Genomic DNA, 26,271 nt, shown 5'->3' on the forward strand with positions numbered 1-26,271 from the left:
TTATTAAAAAAAAAACCTAGAGGGTCAAGTCAGAAAGCATCAAAGCCTGCTAATAAAGAATTTTTTAATGTGCACTTTTGTACCTTTAATAGCGCTATCTTTAACCAAACAACTAAACAAAAATAGCAATATATCTTTACCTCACTTTCCAAATGTGAAAATTTGGGCTCCTTTCATAGCCATAGGATACCACATAAAAAGGCAAAAATGATATTTTTTATTCTAAATATCTTTTTTATTCTAAATACATAATACAGACAATATATGTATAAAACATGCAGTCCATTCTTCGGCCAGCTTACTTACCTTGAACCAAGTGAAGTTCTTGCCACTGGGAAGAAAATTCCCAATTGTAAATCAAATAAATGTTCCTGTTAAGGCTTTCAATTCCTGGATCAAAAGTTACATCTCATTTTACTTCTCTCCTTCCTCCATATACATTTATAATATAGTTAAGCCTCTGTGGGGAATGTTACTATGAGTAAAAATGTTACGGATTTACAGCTTAGTTGTTAAAACTTATAATCCATAAAGACAATAGAAATCTAATCATTTCTAAACAAAATATTGACTGAAGCTCTGCATGCTGTTATTTAATGCACCAAGTAGGCCACATCTAAAATGTTAAACTTTATTACCTAAAAGTGGCCCAAAGAATATCTGCAATGACTAAGGAAAAAAAACTTAATTTTTTGATAAGTACCCTAGTTTTTCCAGTAAAAAAATAGTAGTAACATATTAAATGACAATGAAACAAGAAAGAAAAGACCCAAGAGTTACATGTTAAAATCTTTGAAGCTGAAAAATGGAAAGGAAACTTCTTCTTTCTTCTTAATTTATCTTCAGTACCTGAGTTAAAGCATAAAGCAGCAAGAGTGCAAATGATTCCAAACAACTTGGAATTTTATTGTAAACATCCCATAAAGAATGGCAACAAATTAATCCAGTTTTTTTGTCTTTGAAGATAATTGCTTAAAATGACTGGTAACTGCCAAACAAAACATCTTTCATAAACCAAGCCAGTTAGTTTACCTTTCTTTACTGAATTTTAGTTTAATGGACATTTTGTCCATATACCACATCACATCAACTATTAACTCAATGACTTTCCATCTTAAAATTTTATGGATACTAAGAACAAACATAAAGTACAGTTTTGTTAATACTTTATAAGGGATTACAAAAGACAAAGATGGTAAGTTACAGGACAAAGAAATAAATTACTGATTGCCATCACCACAGTATCGTTTAAATAATTAACATTTCTAGTACTGCCTAATGTGTATCTGGTGACATATGTAAAAACACATTTCCCAACTGGGTTTCTAAATACTTTTTATGTGATTTTAAAAGTCAATTACCAATGGTGATTATATGTATCAACAGTTTTATTTTTTAGAAAATACTTATCATGCTTTTATATGTCAAAATCTCATATTATAGGTTTAATTAAGATAGGTATAAGAATAACAAATGGGCATACAGATAAATAAACACACCTTAACTCTAAACTGCAGGGCCTTACTACTGTACTTCTCCCATCAGTAGATCATAAATTGCCAGTCTTGTTGAAGTGTGCTAAATTAGGTACAGTCTGCATTGCAGAAAGAGATGTGAGGATAAAAGTAAGCAGGAGAGGAATGATTGAAAAGAAAATAATCAAGAATAAGGCTGTATAAAAAATAAATGGCTAGAAACTTGAAGGCAATTCTTATTTCACAAAATACAGCACCATGAAAAAAATTATATAAGAATTTAAATAAAACTTGGTAAACTTCATAATTAAACCTTAGTAAAGAAATTTACTAAGAGATGAAAATCAAAAAGCATGAAAATATTTTCACACTAATTTTTAAAACAAGCCTTAAAAGTGATCTTATTCTATTTTCAATAAAACCTTCATAAAGCCTCATGTAGCACAAAAATGCTGGGGATGGGGTTAACATTTAAAACAGTGAATTTTAAATGTCAAAAGTTCCATTCTCTCCCTCATAACTGGACTATTTTTATTTTGGAACTCAAAATGTTACTAATCATTTAAAAGGCTGTATATCAAAGTAAACTGAAAATTATACAGCATATTTGTTTTTTGTGGATGTGAAAATTCCAACTTTAAAGATAAGTACCAGTTGGCAAATGTGCATAAAACAAATCCCGAGATATATAAGCAAGTAATTAAGGTGTTTATCACTATCACAAACGTACAAATTTTGAAAAATGCTCAAAAAAGTTTTTATCAAAAACTAAGAAGTGGCATTCACATTTTTCTTTTCAATCACTCTGTTATTGTCTGATGACAACCTATAGGATTACAGAAAAAAAAACAAACCCACAAAATAATAAATCACTCACATTTACTTCAAAGTATTAGAAGGTTGAGTTAGATATCTGAGCACACAGTTGTGCAGAATGAGATTTCTGAATTTTACTCAATTTCTTAGCCTCTGGGTGAAACAAAGTGCTATATGAAGAATTCTAGCATAGGCCTGATCTCTGGGAAACAGAAAGTGAAGGAAGGATAAATAAAACAAATAGAGGGACACAATACATGATAAAAACCTAGTTTATCTATCTAGAAGGCATAATGAAATGAATGATCAAGGAGTATATATATATAGGCTAAGCGCTTTAAACAGAGGGAAAGAATTGGTAGACTGTGAATACAGCTGTCTTCCATACAAAATATTATTTTTTTAATGTCCGAGATAGTGTGTCTAGTTGGAAAAAATCCACACACACACACACACACACACACACACACACACACACACACAAATGTAGTCATTAGGCTGATAGGCTAGTGAATATTTTGGAAAGCATCCTATTGCTGAAAGAGATACACATGGCAAGATACAGAACCTAAAATTCTGTTTTCATAAACAGATACACATGCTAAGATCTTAAAGCTGGGAATTAAAAGATTATTAGCATTCATGAAAAATATTTTAGTTCAGTGACTATTAATATCCAGCATAGGATAAGGTTTATACATGTGTATGTTCTCATGGACCTAAATGTGTTTTATTTTTAGGAATTGATTTAAGATTTAAACTTTTCTTTAAAATTTTCGGCTCATTTCCTATTTGCTTTGCTATGCCTGAACCTGATATTATTTAGGTTTAAAGGTACTCTAAAAAATTAAAGTGTACAATATTCAATGTGATACAAATTACAACACATTCACAGGAGGCAGTGTTACAAAAAAGCAAAGTATAAACTGGGGGGTGGGGAGTATTCAGATATAAAAGTAAAAATACTATCTTCCAAACTTTTATTTTCAAACTTATTAAAATAATTTGCATGCAAACAGAAAATAATCTGTTTATTTTATAATAAATGGTAAATATGCTCATCTAACATACCCTGGTGACTTTTAAATTCTAGTAACTGAAATCAACATTATAGCAAAATGCTGTTCACTAGTATTTTCACAGTATTTCACTACATATAAAATGTGCTTAAAAATGTCTTCAGCCTTATTATTCTAATTATCTAAACCTAGAAAATCTTGATATATGGGAGATTAATGTGGCATTTTTATTTTTCAAAATAAATTATAAATAAAGCTTGAGATAGCTAAAACCACACAAATAGTAATTCTTCTACATTTGAAGGGGTCAGCTCTTCATAGAAGAATGTCAACAAAAAATTTCACACCAAAATGATACACATAATACACATTTAGGTATATCCATGAATTTAAGTAACTATCACTTTGATTAGGGTAAGTCAAAGTATTATTGAGTCTAGGAAAACACAGGCACAAATTTAGTCAAAATGCCCATGAGATGAATAATTAAAATAGCATATTTTAGCAAAAATCAAATGCAGATTTTTAAATGTGAATGTTTTTGAAACTATAGTATGGTTAAAAGTGTCAGCTGAGTTTATCCAGCAGTAGTTTTGGTTTAGTGAAAACAACAACAAGAATACTACAACAACAAAAAATCAGCTTGATCTACTGTTCAGTAATAGAAGTTAGTGCCATTAAGAATTCACAACAATATCTCCTTAAAGCCTGAACATCATTTCTACTGCAAGTGAAAATTGCTTAAAGTTGTAAGTACAGGAACAACCCCCACCTGACCCAAACAAAAGAGCAAAGTTATGTGTGTACTCCTTCCTTTGTACTTAAGGATTTTCAGATGCATAAAATGATTGGAAACATGAAACAAACACATCAGCTTCAGAATATCTTGGGATTACTAGGCATACATTAATTAGTTTCTTTTATCCCCAAAGTCTGATCTAAGTGCAACAAATCTGCTGTTACAATAACAGAGATCAATATTATCCCACTCACCTTAATAAATTAGTGAATTTGCAATTTCTCAAATTTGAGGAGTAAAATTGATCTTGGAACTCAAGCTCATTTACGGAATCATGTGCACTCTACTGCTGTAAACAAGACCATAAGGATCTTAAAGATTTTTTTTAAATCTATAAAATAATGACTCAATTAGGTTCTTTTCTTAAATATTATGACAGAAGAGCCCTTTGGAATGGTATGAGCAAAAATCTATTAAAGTTGCCTCAAAATATTTGCTAGCCAAAACATTCCAATTCAAACTAGCTGCTTTGTTACATTTTAAAATTCAAATGAAAACCAATCACTCACAGCTGTAAATAGCAGGTGGTAGCAGAGATACATAAGCAGTAGACCAAGTCTACTTACACAAGTATGTTCTAAGAAAAGCCTAAGATACAGCATACTACACTTATGAAAGTTTGTTAATTACAACTATTAATTTGAGGGCCAATACAATTATTAACAACCTCTCCGCTTATGAGTATTCATTCCTACTAAGCTTGTTCTATTTTTTCTTAGTCAGTAATGAATAACAGCATCTATTTTCCTTAACGTTTCCAGTAGTTGTAGTCAATAGAGGTAGCTGAGCTACTATTCAAAGAAGTTATTCTTTGTGGATGAGGATTTTTTCAAATGTTTAAGTTATTCTTTAAACTACACAAGTTCTATTAATGCAATAAAATATAATAGGAAAAAGAAAATGGATGCAAGAAACTTTTGCATTTGGCACCTTGTCTAGATTGATACCTCAAATATTCTTTTTTAATAAAATTAATGCAAACATCAGAACACACCACAAAGATTTGCTACATATTTACAAGGCACCAACCCTTTCTCACCTTTAACATGAATTAAGCAAATCAACGAAAAGCATATCAAGATCCCCCCCACCCCCAAAAAACTGTAGTATAAATATATACTTCAGTTCAGTACAATTCAATAAAGTTTGGCCTGGGAAGAGTAAAATAATCCAGATCGTTCTTACAATATAGAAACTGTAAACATTTAATAGCTGCCTATAGGATTGGTGTATTGTGCAAAAGTTATTATTACTGGGTATAAGAATCAAAATGGCAAAAACAAACTATATAAAACTCTGTAAGAAGGTGCTATACTTCTGTGATACAAAAGCAAAAGAGGGATATTCAATTGAGATAAAAATGTCATGCTACTCTTAAGAAGCTGAATGCTCCTTTAATGTAGTAAATCTGTAGTGTGTTTGTGATGTGTTGTGTGTGTGTCTATATGTGGGCAGATTTTTTTTTTAATTTAAGGCCTAATGAGTAAGGCTTGTTTGAACAAATGAAGTGTGGAGATCAAAAGTCTTGAAACAAATGTATACTGGCATAATGGAAAAGCACCAATGTGAAAGGAAACAGAAGTCCCCACACAACTTGCTTTGTAGATTTCCTAGTAAATTCCCTGCAGTAGAAGGCCATTGAATTTTTAAAATTATTTTAAATTTATTAACTGTTAATAATTCCATCCCATGAGATGGCTAACCCTGGCTTTTTCTGTCATTTTACGCACTCTGCCTGATCTGGATGTACCAAGATTCAGAGGATCTTCAGTGGACACAAAATTGTCATTATCAGAATCATCATTATATAAAACAGTCCTCCTGCCTTGGTTTCTTGTTTTAATTCGAGGCAGTCTACTAAAACGTCCTGAAAACATGGTATCAAATTCATCATCTGCAATACGTGCACGTTTGGCTCTGGTGGCTCCTCTAGAAGTACCTCTTCCTCCTCTCCCTCTCCCTCTCCCTCTAGTGGCAGCTGCACCTCTTCCTCGACCTCCTCGTCCCCTGCCTCCTCTTCCTCGGCCTCCTCTACTCCATCTACCCCATCTGCCCCATCTGCCCCTTCCTCCTGTGCCTCTTGTCTTCCAGTTTCTTTTTCCATTGGCATATTGCTTTCTGAGTTTTCTTTTAGGCCTGGTTTGTATGAATTTGCTATAGTCATGGTCTCCATCTACGTAATCTTGATCTGTTCTGGAAGTTGATTCGGAATCAGAATCAGAACCACAGGTACTTTCAGAACTTAAACTGGATCCTAACTCTCCACTCTCTGAGGAGGATAAATGTGATTTCTCTTTTGTTTCTTTTTTCTCTTTCTCTTCTCTTCCAATGCTTTCATCTTCTTCTGATGCACTAAGTAGTTTTCTTTTGATTCCTGTCCGAGGCTCTCTGCCATCACCATTTGTAAGGGGTCCATCAAGGGAGTGATCTAAATCAAGATGAATAATTTTTAAAGTTAAACTTCGACACTGAAGATGGTTATTTAACTTCAAAAGTAAAATAAGAATTCTATCAAAAAATACTTAAGCACCCAAAGATAGACGGGGTAATGCCATGGAAAGTATTGGAGTATAAATTTAAATCTATTATAAATGGAAGACACTAACGTTTTGGGTTGTGTCTGATTGTGTTTTTTGCATGGGGCAGGGAGAAGGATGAAGGGTAGTTAGGAAGCTGGGCAGAAATTTCAAGGGCTTAAACTATATAAAGAATCATGTAGGAACATGTGTCAGAATAATTCCATTCATTCAATGAACAAATATTTACCAGTAGGTAAAAATAATTTTTAGGTTATAAGCAGTAGGTAACAAATAATTACCTACTATATTGTTAGAAGTTTGAAATAGAGCAATAATGAGACAAAGTCCTTGCTCTTTGAATTTATATTTTAGTCTGGAAAGCTTGATACACAATGAAGAAAATTTAAAAAAATAATAAAATACAAAAAATAATAAATAAAATTTTCAAGTCTATATATGCTGGGTATTTTAGATAAGAAAGATTCATGTAGAGGTACTATCTGAGAAGAAAACTGAATGAAGTGAGATCTGGGAAAAGAACATTCCACTGGAGGAAACAGAAACCCAAGTATAACTAGAATGGAAGAAAAAACAGGGTAGGGGGAGATAACTGGCAATGATGAAAGGTTTTAGAACAAGAGAATGAAAGGAACTTATTTATACTTTTAAAAGAGCACCATAGTTCTTCTAGATGGAAGGAATTACAGAAGAGATTAAAAGCAAAGTCCAGTTGGGACACCATTGCAATAGTCTAGGTAAGACATGATAAGGGATGTACCAATAGAAGTGATAAGAAGTGATTAGATTTGGAGATTTTCCTTCTAGAGGAGCCATCGGGACCAACCTTTTATTTTTAAAGTTTGAACTGACAGGAAATGCTGATGGATTGGGTGTCAAGTGTTAGGTACGAATGAAGATCAACTCCAGGGTCTTATGACCTAGAAATTGTTTGAATGGTAGAGATATTTTGCTAAGTTGGAGAACACTGAAAGAGGAATAGGTTTAGGCAGTCTGGTAGAAAAAATATCAAAATTCCAGTTTAAATATACTAGAGTTCCAAATAAAAACAACAACAAAAAGAAAACAAAGCAGGTAGATGTACTTGTCTAGAGGTCAGGGGAGACTCATATAGAAATGGAGATATAATTTTGGAAGATTTCAGTAAGAGATGACATATATTTTTTTATTTTATTTATTTATTTTTTATTTATTTATGATAGTCACACACACACACACACACACACACACACACACACACACAGAGGCAGAGACACAGGCAGAGGGAGAAGCAAGCTCCATGCACCGGGAGCCCGACGTGGGATTCGATCCCGGATCTCCAGGATCGCGCCCTGGGCCAAAGGCAGGCGCCAAACTGCTGCGCCACCCAGGGATCCCAAGAGATGACATTTAGAATCAAGAGAACAGAGGGTGCTTATTGAGAGGGAGAATAAAGAAAGAGAATGTGGCTGATGACTGAGACTTGGGATATTCCAACATCTAAAGATAAAGAAGAACTGGCATAGATAATTGAGAAGGAACAGCTAATGAGGCAGGAGGAAAAAAGGAGAGTGAACTGAAAAGCTTGGAAGGAGCAAAGATTAGGGTTCTATGGTAACCATAGTGACAAAATTAGTTTAATAGTCTAGGTGTTATAGACTGGATTCCTTTTCTGGAGGAAGATGGTGGTGGACTAAAAGGACTGACCCTAGGCTAATGTCATCTCACAGACACAACTAGATAACAATCAAATCATCCTAAATACCCCAGAAATCAACATGAAGACTGACAAAACAAATCCCACAACTAAAGGGAGAGAAGAAGCCACATTAAACTAGGTAGGAAGTATGCAGAATGCAGAAGTACCCAGAACTGGATTATGGGTACTGTAGAGGGGAGGGAGCTGTGGTCACAGAGAAGGGCAAAAGAGAGTAGAGCGCATAGGTGAATGCACAAGAAGAACATTTACCTAAAGCCATTGACTTGGAAAATGAGAGGGGCTGATTTTCATGAGTTCTTGTAATCAGTGGGGTGTAAAGCCTAGAGTTTCAAAGGTTAGCAGGCTTGACTGGGACAGAGCCCTGAGGACACAGCTCTGTGCCTAGAGAGATGGCAAGCAAACAACCTAGGGGCAGAGCATGGAAACAGTGTTTTAAACAACACCTGGGGCACACAGGAGGAGGGCTTCCTTGAGAAGCAGCTTTCATAGAGATGCCTCTCCAGAAACAAAGGAGCTGGCCAGAGCCATATCCCTCCAGTACCCCTCAGCATAAACCCAGAGCTACCAGTGCAAAGCAGTGTAGCTCTCACACTAGCTAATTAACTTGATTACACCAAGCTCCACACCCTTGCACTCTAGTGGGACTGCCCTTCTCAGTCAAGCTTGCCTCAGACTAAGCATGGTGGGTGGGCCTATCCCCCAGAAGACCAGCACAAACCACTGTCCACACCATGTCGCTAAAGCCTGTTTTTTTTTTTATTTTTTATTTATGATAGTCACAGAGAGAGAGAGAGAGAGAGGCAGAGACACAGGCAGAGGGAGAAGCAGGCTCCATGCACCAGGAGCCTGATGTGGGATTCGATCCCGGGTCTCCGGGATAGCGCCCTGGGCCAAAGGCAGGCGCCAAACTGCTGCGCCACCCAGGGATCCCTAAAGCCTGGGTTTTAAAGATCAACAGGATTATCTGGGATAGAGCCTAGAGGGTACTGTGCTACTCCTAGAGAAAAGGTGGACAAAAAACAAAAACAAAAACAAAACAAAAACAAAAACAAACCTGGAGATAGACAGCTTGGAAACAGTAAACTAGAAAATGCTCAGGGCACACAGATGGGAGATTATTTGCTCTTCTCAGAGTGCTTCCCTGAGAGGTAGCATTCATGAAGATTCTGCTCAGGGAACAGGGGTTGACTGGTGCCATTTTTCTCCCCTGCCCCTCAGCATAGACACAGAGCCAGCTGCAGGAAGCACTGCAGTGCCTATACTGGCTGCTTAACATGCTTACAACCAAGTCTCACACCCCAGCTTTCTGGTGAGACTGCCCTTCTCTTTTTTTTTAAACCAGACTTTTAATTATAGAGTATAAACTGATAGTTACCAGAGGGGATGGGGGGAAATCAGTGATGAGGATTAAAGAGCACACTTGTCATGATGAGCACCCGGTGATGTACAGGCTTGTTGAATCACTATATTGTACACCTGAAACTAGTCTAACACTGTAAGTTAACGACACTGAAATTTAAGAAAAAAGCTCCCCTCCCAATATAATGACCTCACAGGGTCTTCACTTCAAATGAGACTGCCCTTCTCTGTCAAGCTTGCCCCAGTACCAGTGTGGTGGGCTCCTTCCCCAGAAGACCAGCAGAAACCCCTGCCCAAACCATGTTTCCCTACAAGAGTTCTATAGGGCATCAGCCTTAGTGGAAATAGCATCAGATCTCATTTAACAGGCAGACTAGAACACACTAAAACTCATCACATTCTGACCAAGGAACAAATACTATATACACTGCAAGCAAGGAGAGCCTCTGCAGGTAACTGGCCTGAAGGACAGAGCAGCCAAAACAAAACAGCATAGCATATGTAGCACACACCAGACAGAAATCTCAGAAGTGACAGGTACTGAAAACTATATGACCATTTCTTCATAAAGCCTTTACTTTCAGGAGCATGAACCATAACAAGGCTTTCTTTTTTTTTTTTTTTTAAGGCTTTCTTAACACATAGGAGAGGGTGAACACTTAAAACAAAATACCAAGACAGAGGATAGGAGATCATCCCAAATGAAAGAACAAGATAAGGTTACAACCACAGACCTAAGCAAAACAGACAAAATTAACATGCCTGATGGACAATTTAAAGCAACAATTATATGGATATTCATTGGGTTTCAAAAAAAATGGAAGACATCAGGTAGACACCACAAAGATAAAAGAGATAAAAAACAGAAATGAAGAATGCTGTAAATGAGATTGGAACATGCTTGATGCAATGACAAGCAGGCTGAAAGAAGCAGGGACTGATTTAGTTATACAGAAGACAATGGAAAATAATGAAACTGAACAAAAAGAGAGAATTATATAACACAAGAATAAATTTAGGGGATGTAGTGATTCCATCAAATGTAAAAACATTTGTATTATATGAGTCCCAGAAGAAGAAGAGAGAAAAGGAGGAAGAAAATTTATTTTAAGAAATAACAGAAAACTTCCCTAATCTGGGAAAGGCCCCAGGAGGCACAGAGAACTCCCAGTAAAATCAACAAAAGCAGGCCAACACCCAGACATATTGTAATTAAACTGGCAAAATCTAGTGATAAATAAAAATCTTATAAGCAGCAAGACAAAAGAAATCATTAACTTAGAAGGGAAGACCCATAAGGCTAGATGGAGATGTCTCAACAGAAACATGGCAAGTCAACAGGGAATGGCATGAAATATTAAACTTGCTGAATGGGAAAAATCTGCAGCAATGAACACTCTATCCAGCAAGGCTGTCATTCAGAATATAGGAGACATAAAGAGTTTCTCAGAAAACAAAAAACAAAGGACTATGTGACACAAAACCAGCCCTGCAAGAAATATTAAAGGGGAATCTTAGCATGGAACGGAAGGACCAAAAGTGACAAAGACGAGAAAGGAACAGAGAAAACCTCAAGATACAATGGCAAAACAAGGAGTAAAAGGGTACTACATACATATCTATCAATAATTACTCTGAATGTAAACAGACTAAGCACTCCAATCAAAAGACATAAGCTGTCAGAATGGAAAACAAAACAAGAACTATCTATATGCTGCCTATAAGAGACCGATTTTAGACCTAAAAACACCAGCAGATTGAAAGTGAGTGGATGGGGAAACATTTATCACACAAATGCATGTCAATAGAAAAGCAGGGTAGCAATACTTATATCAGATAAACTAGATTTTAAAACAAAGACTGTAACAAGAAATGAAGAAGGTTATTATATCATAATAAAAGGAACAATATAACAAGAAGTAACAAATGAAAATATTCATGCACTAACATGGGATTACCCAAATATATAAAACAATGAATAACAAACATAAGGAAATTAATAATAACACAATAATAGTAGGGGACATAAACACTTCACTTATATCAATGGACAAATCATGTAAATAGAAAATCAAGAAGGAAACAATGCCTTTGAGTGCCACACTGATTCAGATGGAGTTAAACAAATATATTAAAAATATTTCATCTTAAAACAGTAGAATATACAATCTTTTCAAGTGCAGATGGAGCATTCTCCAGAATAGATCACATCCTACATCATAAATCAGACCTCAACAAAAATATTGAGATCATCCATGTACCTTTTCTGAATACATTGCTATGAAACTTGAAGTCAAGCACAAACAAAATATGGAATGACCACAAATACATGGAAGATAAGTACTATGCTACTAAACAATGAATGGGTCAACTAGGAAATTAAAAAGAAATTTAAAAAATGAAAATAAATGAACATGAAAACATAAAAGCAAAACATCTGGGTTACAGCAGAAAGCAATCCTAAGAGGGAAGTATAAAAGAGTAAAAGCCTACCTCAGGAGGCAAGCAAAATCTCAAAGAAACAACTTAATCTTACACCTAAAGGAATTAGAAAAAGAATAAATGAAGCTTAAAATCAGAAAAAGGAAGGAAATATTAAAGTTTAGAACAGAATTAGATGATATAGAAACAAAGAAAAAAAAAGAAACAAAGAAAATAATGTAAAAGATCAACGAGATCAGTAGCTGGTCTTTGATAAAATTGATAAAATTGGTAGGCAGACCTATCAAAAGGAAAGAAGAAAGGGCCCAAATAAAATCACAAATTAGAGAGGAGAAATAACAACCAACACCACAGAAATACAACTGTATGAGAACATTATGAAGAACCATAGTTCAACAAATAGGACAATCTGAAAGAAATGGATAAATTCCTAGAAACATATACACTACAAAACTGAACAAAAAGAAATAGAAAACCTCAACAGAACAATAACCAGCAAAGAAATTGAATCAGTAATAAAAAATCTCCCAACAAACAACAGTCCAAGACCAAATAGCTTCATATGGGACTTCTATGAAACATTTAGAGAAGAGTTAATACTTATTCTTCTCAATCTATTCCAAAAAAGAGAAAAGGAAAGAAAACTTTCAAATACATTCTATGATACCAGCATTATCCCGATTCTGTAACCAGATGAAGACTGTACCAAAAAAGAGAACAACAGGCCAATATTGTTGATGAATATGGATGCAAAAATTCTCAACAAAATAGTAACAAGCCAAATACAACAATAACACAATCATTCACCATGATCAATGGGATTTATTCCTGGATTGCAAGAGTGGTTCAATATTTGCAAATCAATCAATGTTATATATGACATTAGTAAAGGAAAGGATAAGAACTATATGATTATCAAAATTTATGCAGAAATGGTATTTAACAAAGTACAGCATCTATTCATGATAAAAACACTCAATGAAGTAGGTTTAGAGGGAATATACCTCAACATAATAAAGACAATATATGAAAAACCCACAGTTACTAATATCCACAATGGGGAAAATCTGAGAGCTTTTCTTCTACGGTCAGGAACAGGACAAAGACATCCACTCTCACTATGACTATTTAACATATTACTGGAAGAAGTACAACTTTCACTATTTGCAGATGACATGATACTAAACCCAAAAGACTCCACCAAAAAACTGTGAGAACTGATAAACAAATTCAGTAATTGCAGGATACAGAATCAATGTAGGGAAATCTTTTGCAATTCTCTACACCAATAATGAAGTAACAGAAAAATTATGAAAATGATCCCTTTAATAATTGCACCTTAACTATGATACTTAGGTATAAATCTAATCAAATAGTTGAAAGGCCTGTGATGTGAAAACTATACATCATGATGAAAGAAATTAAAGATGACACAAAGAAATGGAAAGGCATTCCATGCTCATGGGACAGAAGAACAAATACTATTAAGATGTCTCTATTACCCAAAGCAATTTAGACATTAATGTAGTCTCTATTAAAATATCAACAATATTTTTCACAGAGCTGGAACAAAAAATACTAAAATTTCTACTGAACCCCAAAAGTCCCTGAATAGGCCAAGCAATCCTGAAAAACAAAAGCAAAGCAGGAGGCATCACAGTTCTGGGATACAAGTTACATTCCAAAGCTGTAATGACGAAAAAAGTATGGTACTGGCACAAAAATAGACACACAGATTAACAGAACATAAGAGAGAACCAGGAAATGAACCTACAATTATATAGTCAATCTGGCAGCCATCAGCAAGCCAGGAAGAGAGTTCTGACCAGATACCCTGCTGGCACCTTGATCTTGGACTTTGAATCTACAGAACTGTGAGGAAATAAATGTTTGCTGTACATATAATGAAAAAGTACTCAACATCTCAAATCATCAGAAAAATGCAAATCAAAACCTCAATGAGATATAACTTCTCACCTATCATAATGGCTAAAATCAACAACACAAGAAACAACAGGTGTTGGCAAGGATGTGGAGTAAGAGGAACCCTCTTACACTGTTTGTGGGAATGCAAACTGGTGCAGCTACTCTAAAAAACAACATGTAGGTTCCTCAAAAAATTAAAAAAATAGAACTATCCTATGATCTAGCCATTGCACTACTAGGTATTTACCCAAAGAATACCAAGATATTAATTCAAAGGGATACATTCACTCTTACTCTTACATTTATTGCAGCACTATTTACAATAGTCAAATTATAGAAAGAGCCCAACTGCCCATTGATAAATGGATGTCCACTATCCCCACTTTTATTCAACACAGTACTTGAAGTATCAGACACAGCAGAAAACAAATTCATCCAATAGGGAAGGACTGGGTAGCTCAGCAGTTGAATGCCTGCCTTTGGCCCAGGGCATGATCCTGGAGTACCAGGATCGAGTCCCACATTGGGCTCCCTGCATGGAGCCTGCTTCTCCTTCTGCCTATGTCTCTGACTCTCTCTCTCTCTCTGTGTGTCTCTCATGAATAAATAAATTAAAAATAATTAAAAAAAACAAATAGGAAAGGAAGAAATAAAACTTTCAATATTTTCTGATGACATGAGAAAGCCTGAAAGACTTCACCAAGAATAGCCCAAAAAACAAAAAAAGCAAACAAACAAAACCTGCTGGAACTGATAAATTTAGTAAAGTCACAGGAGAAAAACCTCAATGTACAGAAATCTGGTTCATTTCTATATATCAATAATGAAGCAGCAGAAAGAGAAATTAAGAAAAAAATCCCATTTACAATTACACCAAAAATAATAAGACTCCTAGGAATAAACCTAACCAAAGAGGTGAAAGATCTGAACTCTGAAAACTACAAAACACTGATGAAAGTAATTGAGGATGACACAAAGAAATGGAAAGACATTCCATGCTCATGGACCGGAAGAACAAATATTGTCAAAATGTCTGTATCACCTAAAGCAGTCTACAAATTTAATGTAATCCCAGCTCAAAATACCAACAGTCATTTTTACAGAACTAGAACAAACAATCCTAAAATTTGTACAGAACAACAAAGACCACAAATAGCCAAAGTAATCTTGAAAAAGAAAAAAAAAGCAATGCCGGAGTCCTTGCAATTAGAGATTTCAAGGTACATTACAAAGCTCTAGTGCTCAAAATAGTATGGTATTGGCACAAAAATAAGACATATAGAACAATGGAACAGAATACAAAAGCCAGAAATAATCCTACAACTATATAGTCAATTAATCTTTAACAAAGTAGGGATCCCTGGGTGGCACAGCAGTTTAGCGCCTGCCTTTGGCCCAGGGCGCAGTCCTGGAGACCCGGGATCGAATCCCACATCAGGCTCCCAGTGCATGGAGCCTGCTTCTCCCTCTGCCTATGTCTCTGCCTCTCTCTCTCTCTCTCTCTCTCTCTCTCTCTCTATCATAAATTAAAAAAAAAATCTTTAACAAAGTAGGAAAGAATATCCAATGGGAAAAAAATGTCCTCAACAACTGGTGTTGGGAAAACTGGATAGCAACATGCAAATGAGTGAAAGTGGGTCACTCCCTTAAAACATACATAAAAATAAATTCAAAATGGATTAAAGATCTAAATGTGAGATCAAAACCATGAATGTCCTACAAGAGAACACAGGCGTTAACCTTTTTGACATTGGTTGTAGCGACTTCTTACTACATATGTCCCCTAAGTCAAGGGAAACATAAGCAAAAAGAAATCATTGGGACATCATAATTAGAAACTTCTGCATAGTGAAGGAAATAACCAACAAAACTACAAGACAACTTCCTGAATGGGGAAGGTATTTGTAAGTGACATCCAGTTAAGGGTTAGTATCCAAAATATATAAAGAACTTACAAAACTCAACACTCCAAAATGAATAATCCAATTAAAAATGGGCAGAAGATATGAAAAGACAATTTCTTTAAGGAAGACATCCAGATAGCCAAGAGACACATGAAAAGATGTTCATCAACACTTACTGTGAGGTAAATGCAAATCAAAACTATAATGAGATAACACATCATACCTGTCAGAATGTCTAAACTCACCAACACAAGAAACACAGGTGCTGGCAAAGTTGTGGAGAAAATGGAACCCTCTTGCACTGTTGAATGCAATCTAGTATAGCCATTGTATAAAACATTATGGTTCCTTGAAAAGTTAGAAATGGAACTACTGTATGATCCAGCAGTCACACCACTGGGTATTTACCCAAAGAATACAAAACATTAATACAAAGGTATATATGCACCCCTATGTTTATAGAAGCATTATCAACAATAGCTAAGATATGGAAGAAGCCCAAGTATCCACTGAATAATGAATGGATAAAGAAGATGTGGGGTGTGTGTGTGTGTGTGTGTGTGTGTGTGTGTGTGTATACACATACACCCCAGTGGAATATTATTTGGCCATAAAAAGAATGAAATCTTGCCATTTGCAACAACATGGATGGAGCAGAGAGTAATATGCTAAGTGAAATATGTTAGAGAAAGTCAAATACCATATGACTCACTCATATGTTGAATTTAAGAAACAAAACAAATGAGCAAAGGGAAGAAGAGAGAGAAATCAAGAAACAGACTCTTAATTACAGAGAACTGATGATTACCAGGGGAGAGGGGGACTGAGGGGATGGGTTAAATAGGTGATGGGGATTAAGGAGTACACGTGTCATGATGAGTACCAGGTGATGTATGTAATTGCTAAATCACATATTGTGCACCTGAAACTAATATAACAGTGCATGTTAACTAACTGGCATTAAAATAACAATTTTTAAGAAAGGACAGGACCCATTGTGGCTGTGGGCATGATACCACATGTCTATGTCCTATTTCTTCCATCCTCCATCCACACCCTGCACCAGTACCTGTCATCTTTCCCAGGCCTCATGCACAGTGCCCCTGAGGGAAGAAATACAGAACATGGGAAATGTCTGATGTACATGGTCTTGTAATGGTCTTTCTGTACACTCACCTTGTTGTATAGAAATAAATGTTACTGGCTAAGTTTTCTTTCTTTGGAAAAAAAAGACAAGAGATAACAATTGTTGACAAGGATGTGGAGAAAAGGGAAAATTAGTACAGCCATTACGGAAATATTTAGGGAGGTTCCTCAATGAATTAAAAATACAACTATCATTTGATACAGTAACCTCATTTCTGGATATATATCCAAAGTAACTGAAATCAGGGTCTTCAAGAAATATCTATACACTCTATATCTCTATATCTATCTATCATCTATTTATTCACTGTGGCATTAGTCACAATAGCCAAGATATGGAAATAATCTATGTCTTTCTTCAGGTGAATGTAAAAATATGATATGTACATGCATGTGCACACACACTCACAACCCATAATGGAGTATTACTCAGCTTTTAGAAAGGAAGGGAATTTTGCCATTTGTGACATGTTAGGAGCTTGGGAGACATTATGCTAAGCAAAATGAGCAAGGCAGAGCAAGAGAAATATTGCATGATGTCACATATAGATAATCAAAAACAGTCATACAGAAACAGAGAGTAGGATGGTGGCTGCTAGGGGCTGGGAACAGAGGAATTGGGGAGGTACTTGTCAAAGTGTATAAAGATTCAGTTATTCAGAATGAGTAAGTTCTAGGTATCTAATATACATCATGGTGATTATAGTTAACAATACTGTATTGTACACTTGAAATTTGTTGAAAGGAAAGATTTTAACTCTTAACACACACAGGGTGACAATGTAGAAGTGATGGATATGTTATAATTAGTTTGTGGTAACCATTTCATAATGTTTATATATATCAAAATAAGTTGTATACTTTAAATATATATAATATTTTATGTCAGTGATATCTCAATAAAGTTTCTAAAAACAAATACCTGCTGTTGAAGCCACCTAGTCTATGGTATCATAATGTAACAGTCCAAGCTGACTAATCAGCCTACTTGGCTGACAAGTAGGCTAGAGACTAAGGTGATAGCAATAAACTGTAGACAAAGGATTTAACTGGTATTAAAGAGTTTTAGAATTCATAAAACTTAGCAACTAACTGGATATGAAGGGTAAAATAAGTGTCTAAGAGCATTGCAAGAGTTTAAGTTGGGTGACTAAGAAGATGGTGGTAGCATTAACTAAAATAGTGAGTGTAGAAATAGAAATATGCTCGAGACAGAAAGATGGATGATAAGCACTCAAGGAAATTATCTTAGGAAGTACTTGGAAATAAGACTGGTACAATAAAGAGATGTTAGGGCTAGATACGTGAATTTGGAGAGTCATTAGCATAAAGATGATTGATATAGTTATTAGATTATTTGTAGAAGACTAAAACAAAACAAAACAAATAAATCAGGAAACCTGTGGGAAACTCTGCAAATAGGAGGTAAGTACAGACAAAGAAAAACAGAAAAAGTAGAAATATAGAAAAAACAGAGATGTAGGATAATCAGGAAAGAAGCCTGGCATTAGTGTTCCTAGAAGGGATATTTAATAGTATGTAAAGATAGAGAAAACCAAGGAGACAGGGACTAAGAAAAGAACACTGGTTGGTTATTAAGAGAAAAAGTGATTTTACGGAGAATAGCTTTTGGAGAGTGGTGCAGTCAGAAGCCAGACAATAAAGGATAAAGGAGTTTTCAGATGGAAAGAAAAAAGAATCAAGAAATATAAGCTCTTCTTTCCCATCATTTGATAGTGAAAGGGAAGGAAAAGAGGAGAAGAAAATGGCATGAGTAGGCAATATGCAGCATGATCAGAGAAGTGAATAAAGATACAAACTGGGAAAAATAAAGGCACTAATTATTTTAAAGTAACCAAATGTTTCAATATTTTTCACATATCTAATATAAATTATACCTTTAGAAAGTCCATTTTTAAGTCAATTGATAGTTCAACAACAGAAATGCTACTTTATCCTTCATTAAAATTTACACAAAATAAAAATATATTTCATATATTAAAGTATACTAATAACAAAGGAAAAAAATTCCAAAATTATCTTTAGATAGGTTTTATATTTTTAAGGGTTATCTCAATTTTAAAAAAGGGTTTGGTTTGAAATATATCTTCATTTAGTTTTTCCTATTTATTGGATATTTTATTTTAAAAGACTAAAATATGTTTTGAACTAGTTACTGGATTCTGCTTACGGCCTGTTTCCTGGTTGTGGATATAAAACTCTATCTTATTCAAATTTATTTGACAACATTAAAATCGTCATTAACTATAAAGGCATGCTAATTTTTACTACCCAAATACATCAGCTTTTAAATGATTCAGCTGCCGTCATAAGAAAGCAAAGAATAAATGCCCTGTCCATATTTATTTCCTACCTTGTTTAATTTGTAAAACTCTATTCCGAAATGATTTGGCTTTCCCTGGGTCATGGCTATTTCCACTTCGACTATAACCACTGAAGCTCGATGAAGAAAATGGCCCATCCAGTTCATCATCAAGTAAATATAATGAAAGGCCTTCAGCAGCATCTGAAACTTACATTTAATAAGATTATAATATTAACATAATTATGTTTTCAGGAAAATTATGTTTTCAGGGAAACAAGTTGTTTTAAAACTATATCTCACTCAGTTATTTTACACCAACATCAAAAATACAAGTTCTTTGAAGAGGGGAATATGAATATATTGAGAACAAATGTTTCATCACATTATTAAATTTTTAAGCACATAATGTCAGAAAAACTTGTCCAAGAAAATCCTCAATTTTCATCTTTGCAAATATGTTGTAGATAAGTGCTCTGAGACACTATACAGTTAAAAATTATAGTTACACATTTTTAAAACTAAAAGACTTTAAAATTCATCTAGCCTCAACACTTTCATTTTAAAAGTGAAGAAACTGAATTCTATGGCCTAATGTCTTACCCAGGGTCATGAAGAAGCACTAGGAATAAAAATTTTTCTACATCTAAATCCATTGTTCTTTGTACTATAAATCATGCTCCCTCTTCTACATCCAGTATTAAACTAAAATACAGAACACTGAAAACAAAAGACATATTTACCAGGAGACGAGAAAGGAGAGCTAGTCCTGGCATAAGACACTGAGGTATTCTGGTCATTTTTAGGCAGCAACTTCATTTGTTTCTGCTTCCCTTTGGGACTACAATTTAAAATATATTACAATGAATATTTTTTTTATTAGTGACATACTATGATAGTATGATACAAAATGCTTAAACTGATCTAAGAAATATCTTATAATTTAAGTGAAATGCTTCAAATTGGGAATATGACAAATTAAATTTCAATCATTAAAATTAAAAAAACCTAGTTTTTGCTATAATAAAATCCATATAAATAAAGCTTTTTTTATTTTTTTTTAATTTTTTTTAAAGATTTTATTTATTTATTCATGATAGTCACAGAGAGAGAGAGAGGCAGAGACACAGGCAGAGAGAGAAGCAGGCTCCATGCACCGGGAGCCCGACGTGGGACTCGATCCCGGGTCTCCAGGATCGCGCCCTGGGCCAAAGGCAGGCGCCAAACCGCTGCGCCACCCAGGGATCCCTAAAGCTTTTTTTAAATAAAGATGTTACCAACTCCATCTTTACACAGTGCAAGAGTACTTAAAATATTTTTGGTCTTTGGATCTTCTCAAAGTATTCAATAAACTTTAAGAAATGAGGTAATATGGAATGCCTGAGTGGCTCAGTGGTCGAGTATCTGCCTTTGGCTCAGGACATGATCCTGGAGTCCTGGGACTGAATCCCATATCAGGCTCCCTGCGGGGAACCTGCTCCCTCTGCCTATGTCTCTGCCTCCTTCTCTGTGTCTCTCATGAATAAATAAATAAAAATATTTTTAAAATTCTCACTTAAAAGAAATGAGGTACTATACATAAAATGCCTTAAAACATAAAATTCTACATCAGTGCAATACCTAGGAGCTCTGCTACTAGATAATGAACTGCTGCTGCTTCTTAGACGTTTTCTGTACCGTGGCCTTCTCCTCTTCTGACTCTGCATTCCTGACTTATATTCAGAGATGATATTTTTAATACGACTTTCAAATAAGGCAGATAATCGCAGTGTCATGCTATAGATCTGAAAAGGTAGAAATCAACTATTTTAATCATATAAAATAAAAAGTATAAACATGCCTGGACCAGTAACAACATTACCCTTTCAGACAAAATATATATATGCAATTTCATACACTTGAAAAACTCTTCTTAAAGAATTTAAACAAAATATCATTTTCACCTAGAAATTAACAAAGATTTTTAAAAGATTATATCCAATGTTGGGAAGGGTAGGAAAAAGATTCTCATACATTGCCAGTGAGTATTTTAACTGGAACAACATTCTAAAACAACAAATTGCATTATGTATCAAAAATAATAAAAATATATTTATCCTTCTACTAATAATTTTGCTTCTAGGAATTTATCCTAAGTAAATATCAGAGAATTGCACACACAAAATAATTGTGTTCAAGGATGTTAAAGATGAAAGCCACAGCATTATTCATATAAAGTTAAAAAGTAGAAACCACCGAAATCTCTAGCACCAGGGCACTAGTTAAATAACATAAAACAACCATACAGTAGCATACTATGGAGACATTAAAACTGGTTGTTGAAGAGCCATAATGACATGGGAAAATGTTCATAATATATAAGCTGAAAAAAACTTCCAAAATATGAAATTTACAGTTTCCAAGAATATTTAAACATATTTAAGTATATATATATATATATATATATATATATGAAATAAACCAAAAGTGAAAAAATTATGCCTGCAGAAATTAGTGAAAATTCATTTTATATGGGGTGAAAGTAGACAAATATATACCGAGTGAACAACTTACTTAAAAGTTAATCAGATACCAGTGATTACAAAAAAAAATATTATTCTTTTGTTCTAAAGATATTTAAGTTCTGACAAAACATGGGGAAAACATCAAACTTCAGTAACCATGTCAGAATTGTAATATATATACTTCTTGAGCAGTTTTAAAACTGGTGAAAGAAAACTACCTGATATATGTGTGTATGTGTGTGTGTTTGTGTGTGTGTGTGTATATGTAAATGCTTAAGTAATTAATCCACCTAATGTTGTTTTTCATACCCTTGACTTTTTATTAGAGGTATAAGCTTTGGAGTTGCTGAATATTTGGCGAACGTCCTTATAAAATTCCAGAGGACTACCATAATTTCCTGCTTCCAAAGTTTCTTTCACAGTGCTGAAGTCCATAGGAGTGTCTATAACATCTGGATAATCCTACAAAGAAGAATTTATTATTAAATACACAGGCTGGATAACAATACTACATAATATCATGGTACTGAGACTTCTATCACCAATCCACCATGAAATAAACATGCTACTTTTCAATAGGCCAACTATCTATCCCAATCAAAACCATTCATTTAAACAGAGGTCCCTTGGTAGCTCAGGAAAACAGCAGGGGTCGTTGGTACGGTCTTAGCCTTCACTCTGAAATTGATAACCATATGATTCTCTCAAGAGCATAAATTAAAAAATGCACACAAACTGGCTTTATACCTACAGAGTCCATAATACAGAATTGCATTCTATGCTTAGAGGCTGAAGCAGTCCCCAATTCCCTGGCAAAGTGCTCAATGAAGATAGAAGATGGGACTATTCACATATAATTAAATACTTCCATGTCACAAATTAGCTACGTATTTCCAAGATATTCCCAGCTAGGAGGGCATTCTACCTAAAATGTTAATTGAAGGTCAAACTGGCCATGTCTGTGCCTAGCTCCTATATTTTTACTTTTTAATGAATATGACACTTGTCCTTCATTGGAGGTCTGCAATCGCATAAATTCTGAATTAATTTGATTTTGATTAGGAGATGGAGAAGATTCTATCTAAGATATCTCAACCTAAATCTGTCAAGTCCAGCTAAGATATGCCTAAGGTTATCATATTGAATGGCATCTAAAATTTATACTTACATATACCATAACCATCAATAAACAACATTTTAGAGTGAAAACCAGTTAGTATTAGATCCTTCATCCCATTTAAAATCATTAAGTAACAATCACAACATTTCAAAAATGAACTATTGGGACTTAATCAAGATAACAAGCCTCTTCACAGCAAAAGAAACAGTCAACAAAACTCAAAGACAACCTACAGAATGGGAGAAGATATTTGCAAATGACCTATCAGATAAAGGGCTAGCATCCAATATCTTTAAATAACTTATTAAACTCAACACTCAAGAAATAAACAATCCAATCATGAAATGGGCAAAAGTCATGAACAGAGATTTCATTAAAGAAGACCTACACATGACCAACAAGCACATGAGAAAATGCTCCACATCACTGGCCATCAGGGAAATACAAATCCAAACCACAATGAGATACCACCTCACACCAGTGAGAATGGGGAAAATTAACAAGACACGAAACAACAAATGTTGGAGAGGATGTGAAGAAAGGGGAACCCTCTTGCACTGTTGGTGGGAATGTGCACTGGTACAGCCACTCTGGAAAACTAAGGAGGTTCCTCAAAGAGTTAAAAATAGAGCTACCCTATGACCCAGCAGTTGCACTACTGGGGATTTACCCCAAAGATACAGATGCAGTGAAATGCCGGGACACCTACACCCCAATGTTCATAGCAGCAATGTCCACAGTAGCCAAACTGTGGAAGGAGCTTTGGTGTCCATCAAAAGATGAATGGATAAAGAAGATGTGGTATATATACATACAATGGAATATTACTCAGCCATTAGAAATGACAAATACCCACCATTTGCTTCAACATGGATGGAAATGGAGGGAATTATGCTGAGTAAAGTAAGTGAATCGGAGAAGGACAAACATTATATGGTTTCATTCGTATGGGGAATATTAAAAATAGTGAACGGGATTAAAGGGTAGAGAAAATGAGTGGGAGATATCAGTGAGGGTGACAGAACATGAGAGACTCCTAACTCTGGGAAACGAACAAGGGGTAGTGGAAGGGGAGGTGGGCAGGGGGATGGGGTAACTGGGTGACGGGCACTGAGGGGGGCACTTGACGGGATGAGCACTGGATGTTATACTGTACGTTGGCAAATCGAACTCCAATAAAAAATATACAAAAAACCCACAATCACCACATTTCTTTCAAAGAAAATGCCAAAGAGAAGAATGAGCAGAGGAAAAGTATTATAAAAAAAGAGAAAATATTTCTCCAAGTGTAAGAAATCATGATTGCTCTTAATCTATCTTTAAAAATACTTTTTGGCTTAAATCATAACAACCAAAAGTATATTGCTACATAGTACAGCTTATGAAACAAAGGTTTTCATAGAGGAGATATGTTGGAACTTGTATAATGTGACTAAAACTCAAAAGACACAGTAAGGTTGCTAAATGAAGTTCCAGTGGGTGCAATCAGCTGCAGTACTTATATATTGTGCAACTGATGTTTTCTACTCTACTACAGTAACTTTAGATCTATAGAAACAAATAAACATGCATGCAGATGCCACAAAGAACACATTTGGAAACAGATGTTGATTTAGAAACACAAAAATATAGGAGTGCCTGGGTGGCTCAGTCAGTTAAGCATTTGACTCTTGGTCATGATCTCAGGTCCTGAGATGGAGCCCTGCATTGGACTCCCGACTGAGTCCCCCTCTGCCCCTCCCCCCTGCTCTATCACTCTAAAAAAATAATTCTTTACAAAAAAAACCTTAAAAAAGCAAAACAAAAACATAAACAACCAAAAAAAGTCAAAGATAAAAAGAGGGTGAGAAGAGTTGGAAAACAGCTTTACAAATTATAAAATTTTCATTTACATTACAGAAATTTTAAAAGTAAAACAATGCAAAAAACAACCAGTATATGTCTTTCAAGAAACTTCTAGGTCTACCTCAGAAAGAGATGGAGCTTGTCTTTCTGGAACAACTGACTCTGAGGATTCCCCTTCTTGCTCTTGATGGCCCTATTAGAGTAAAGAGGATATATTGTATTTCCAAACTACTACAACAAAATATCAAGACTTGCAATGCAATTATGGTTTAAAGCTTGAAGTTCCATAAATAGGAATTAGGATTTTACTGACTACTTTAAGATGAAGGATTCTACATTCACTGTTGTCCTCTAGTATGAGAAAAACAAGACTAATTTATTCTACCCAAACTCCCTACAAAATTAGCTTTGTTGAACATAAGTGTTTTCTGTTTGAGTATTTTTTTCCCAAGTAAAACCTATGTATGTATTTAGGTTTACTAATTTCAGAGGACGATCTGATGCATTTCTGAAATACCACTATAACTTCTCCAAAAAAAGTTAAGATAGATTTGCTATCTACACTAAATGGTTATTCAACATATAAATAGATATACTCCTGAAAAAAGAATCCTATAATCTAAGTTCTGATGTTTTTACCTTTGATGAAAAGTAATATGGAATATATTGATTACTCTAAGTGATCATATTGGATAATACATTTAGTCATTTAGTAAAAAATTACCAGGAGTGACATAGGTTACTAAGGGTCTCCAGTGAGTAGAAATGTAATAGAAGTTCATAAAATTTATTAAACAAATATTCAAAATGAAGGCAGGAAGGAACTACAAAGATATTTAGATTCAAATTTGGTTCACAACTATGTAATTTACACACAAAATACATGACTGGAATTTCAAAGTCATGATTAATCACACTATGCATTTTCACAATTAAAAGATATACAAAAAAGAAGGAATAGGTAAGAAGGAGGGAGGAGTGGAGGAAGGAAAGAAGGAAAAAGGGAAAAGTAGCTTGTAACTATATTTTTAAATGTATAACATTTAAGGGAAATTACAAATTGGCAATTATTTAAACAAGTGTGTGTTTACTGGGTAAGAAAGATGATCAACTGGCTGTCGAAATGGCTCTGAGTCTTCACGTTCATAAATGAGGCTCAACAGTTCTTTGCATTGTTTTCTCCAAGCATCAGGATTAGACTTTAGAGACTGTCTTCTGCCTCGGCATTTGACCTGTAGATTTTAATAGAATTATATATAAAAACTCTTTCCTTAACTCTTCATTGATTCTCTCCTCTTTTCCTAATGTTAATATATCTATGTAACATAGAGGAGTTGCTATTTAAGTATCTTAGTTT

The 26,271-nt window shown here is 34.7% G+C and overlaps 1 protein-coding gene across 4 annotated transcripts in view; it reads right to left on the reverse strand.

The window, feature by feature from the left end:
* Nucleotides 1-213: 213 nt before the first annotated feature.
* The window catches only part of BRWD3 (bromodomain and WD repeat domain containing 3), a 176,244-nt gene continuing 150,186 nt past the window's right edge, over nt 214-26,271 (reverse strand). For 3 of the 4 annotated variants that reach the window (XM_038587783.1, XM_038587782.1, XM_038587780.1), the window contains 7 exons: nt 26,006-26,146; nt 25,036-25,107; nt 22,259-22,411; nt 21,066-21,229; nt 20,189-20,286; nt 19,497-19,655; nt 214-6,537 (listed from right to left, as the gene is read on the reverse strand). In XM_038587783.1, the coding sequence (XP_038443711.1) occupies nt 5,783-6,537; nt 19,497-19,655; nt 20,189-20,286; nt 21,066-21,229; nt 22,259-22,411; nt 25,036-25,107; nt 26,006-26,146 (1,542 nt within the window). In that variant the 3' untranslated portion in view covers nt 214-5,782. The remainder of the gene's footprint in view (nt 6,538-19,496; nt 19,656-20,188; nt 20,287-21,065; nt 21,230-22,258; nt 22,412-25,035; nt 25,108-26,005; nt 26,147-26,271) is intronic. The other variant, XM_038587781.1, reaches the window with a different exon arrangement.

Source organism: Canis lupus, chromosome X (genome assembly GCF_011100685.1).
Source record: "Canis lupus familiaris isolate Mischka breed German Shepherd chromosome X, alternate assembly UU_Cfam_GSD_1.0, whole genome shotgun sequence".
NCBI classification, from domain to species: domain Eukaryota; kingdom Metazoa; phylum Chordata; class Mammalia; order Carnivora; family Canidae; genus Canis; species Canis lupus.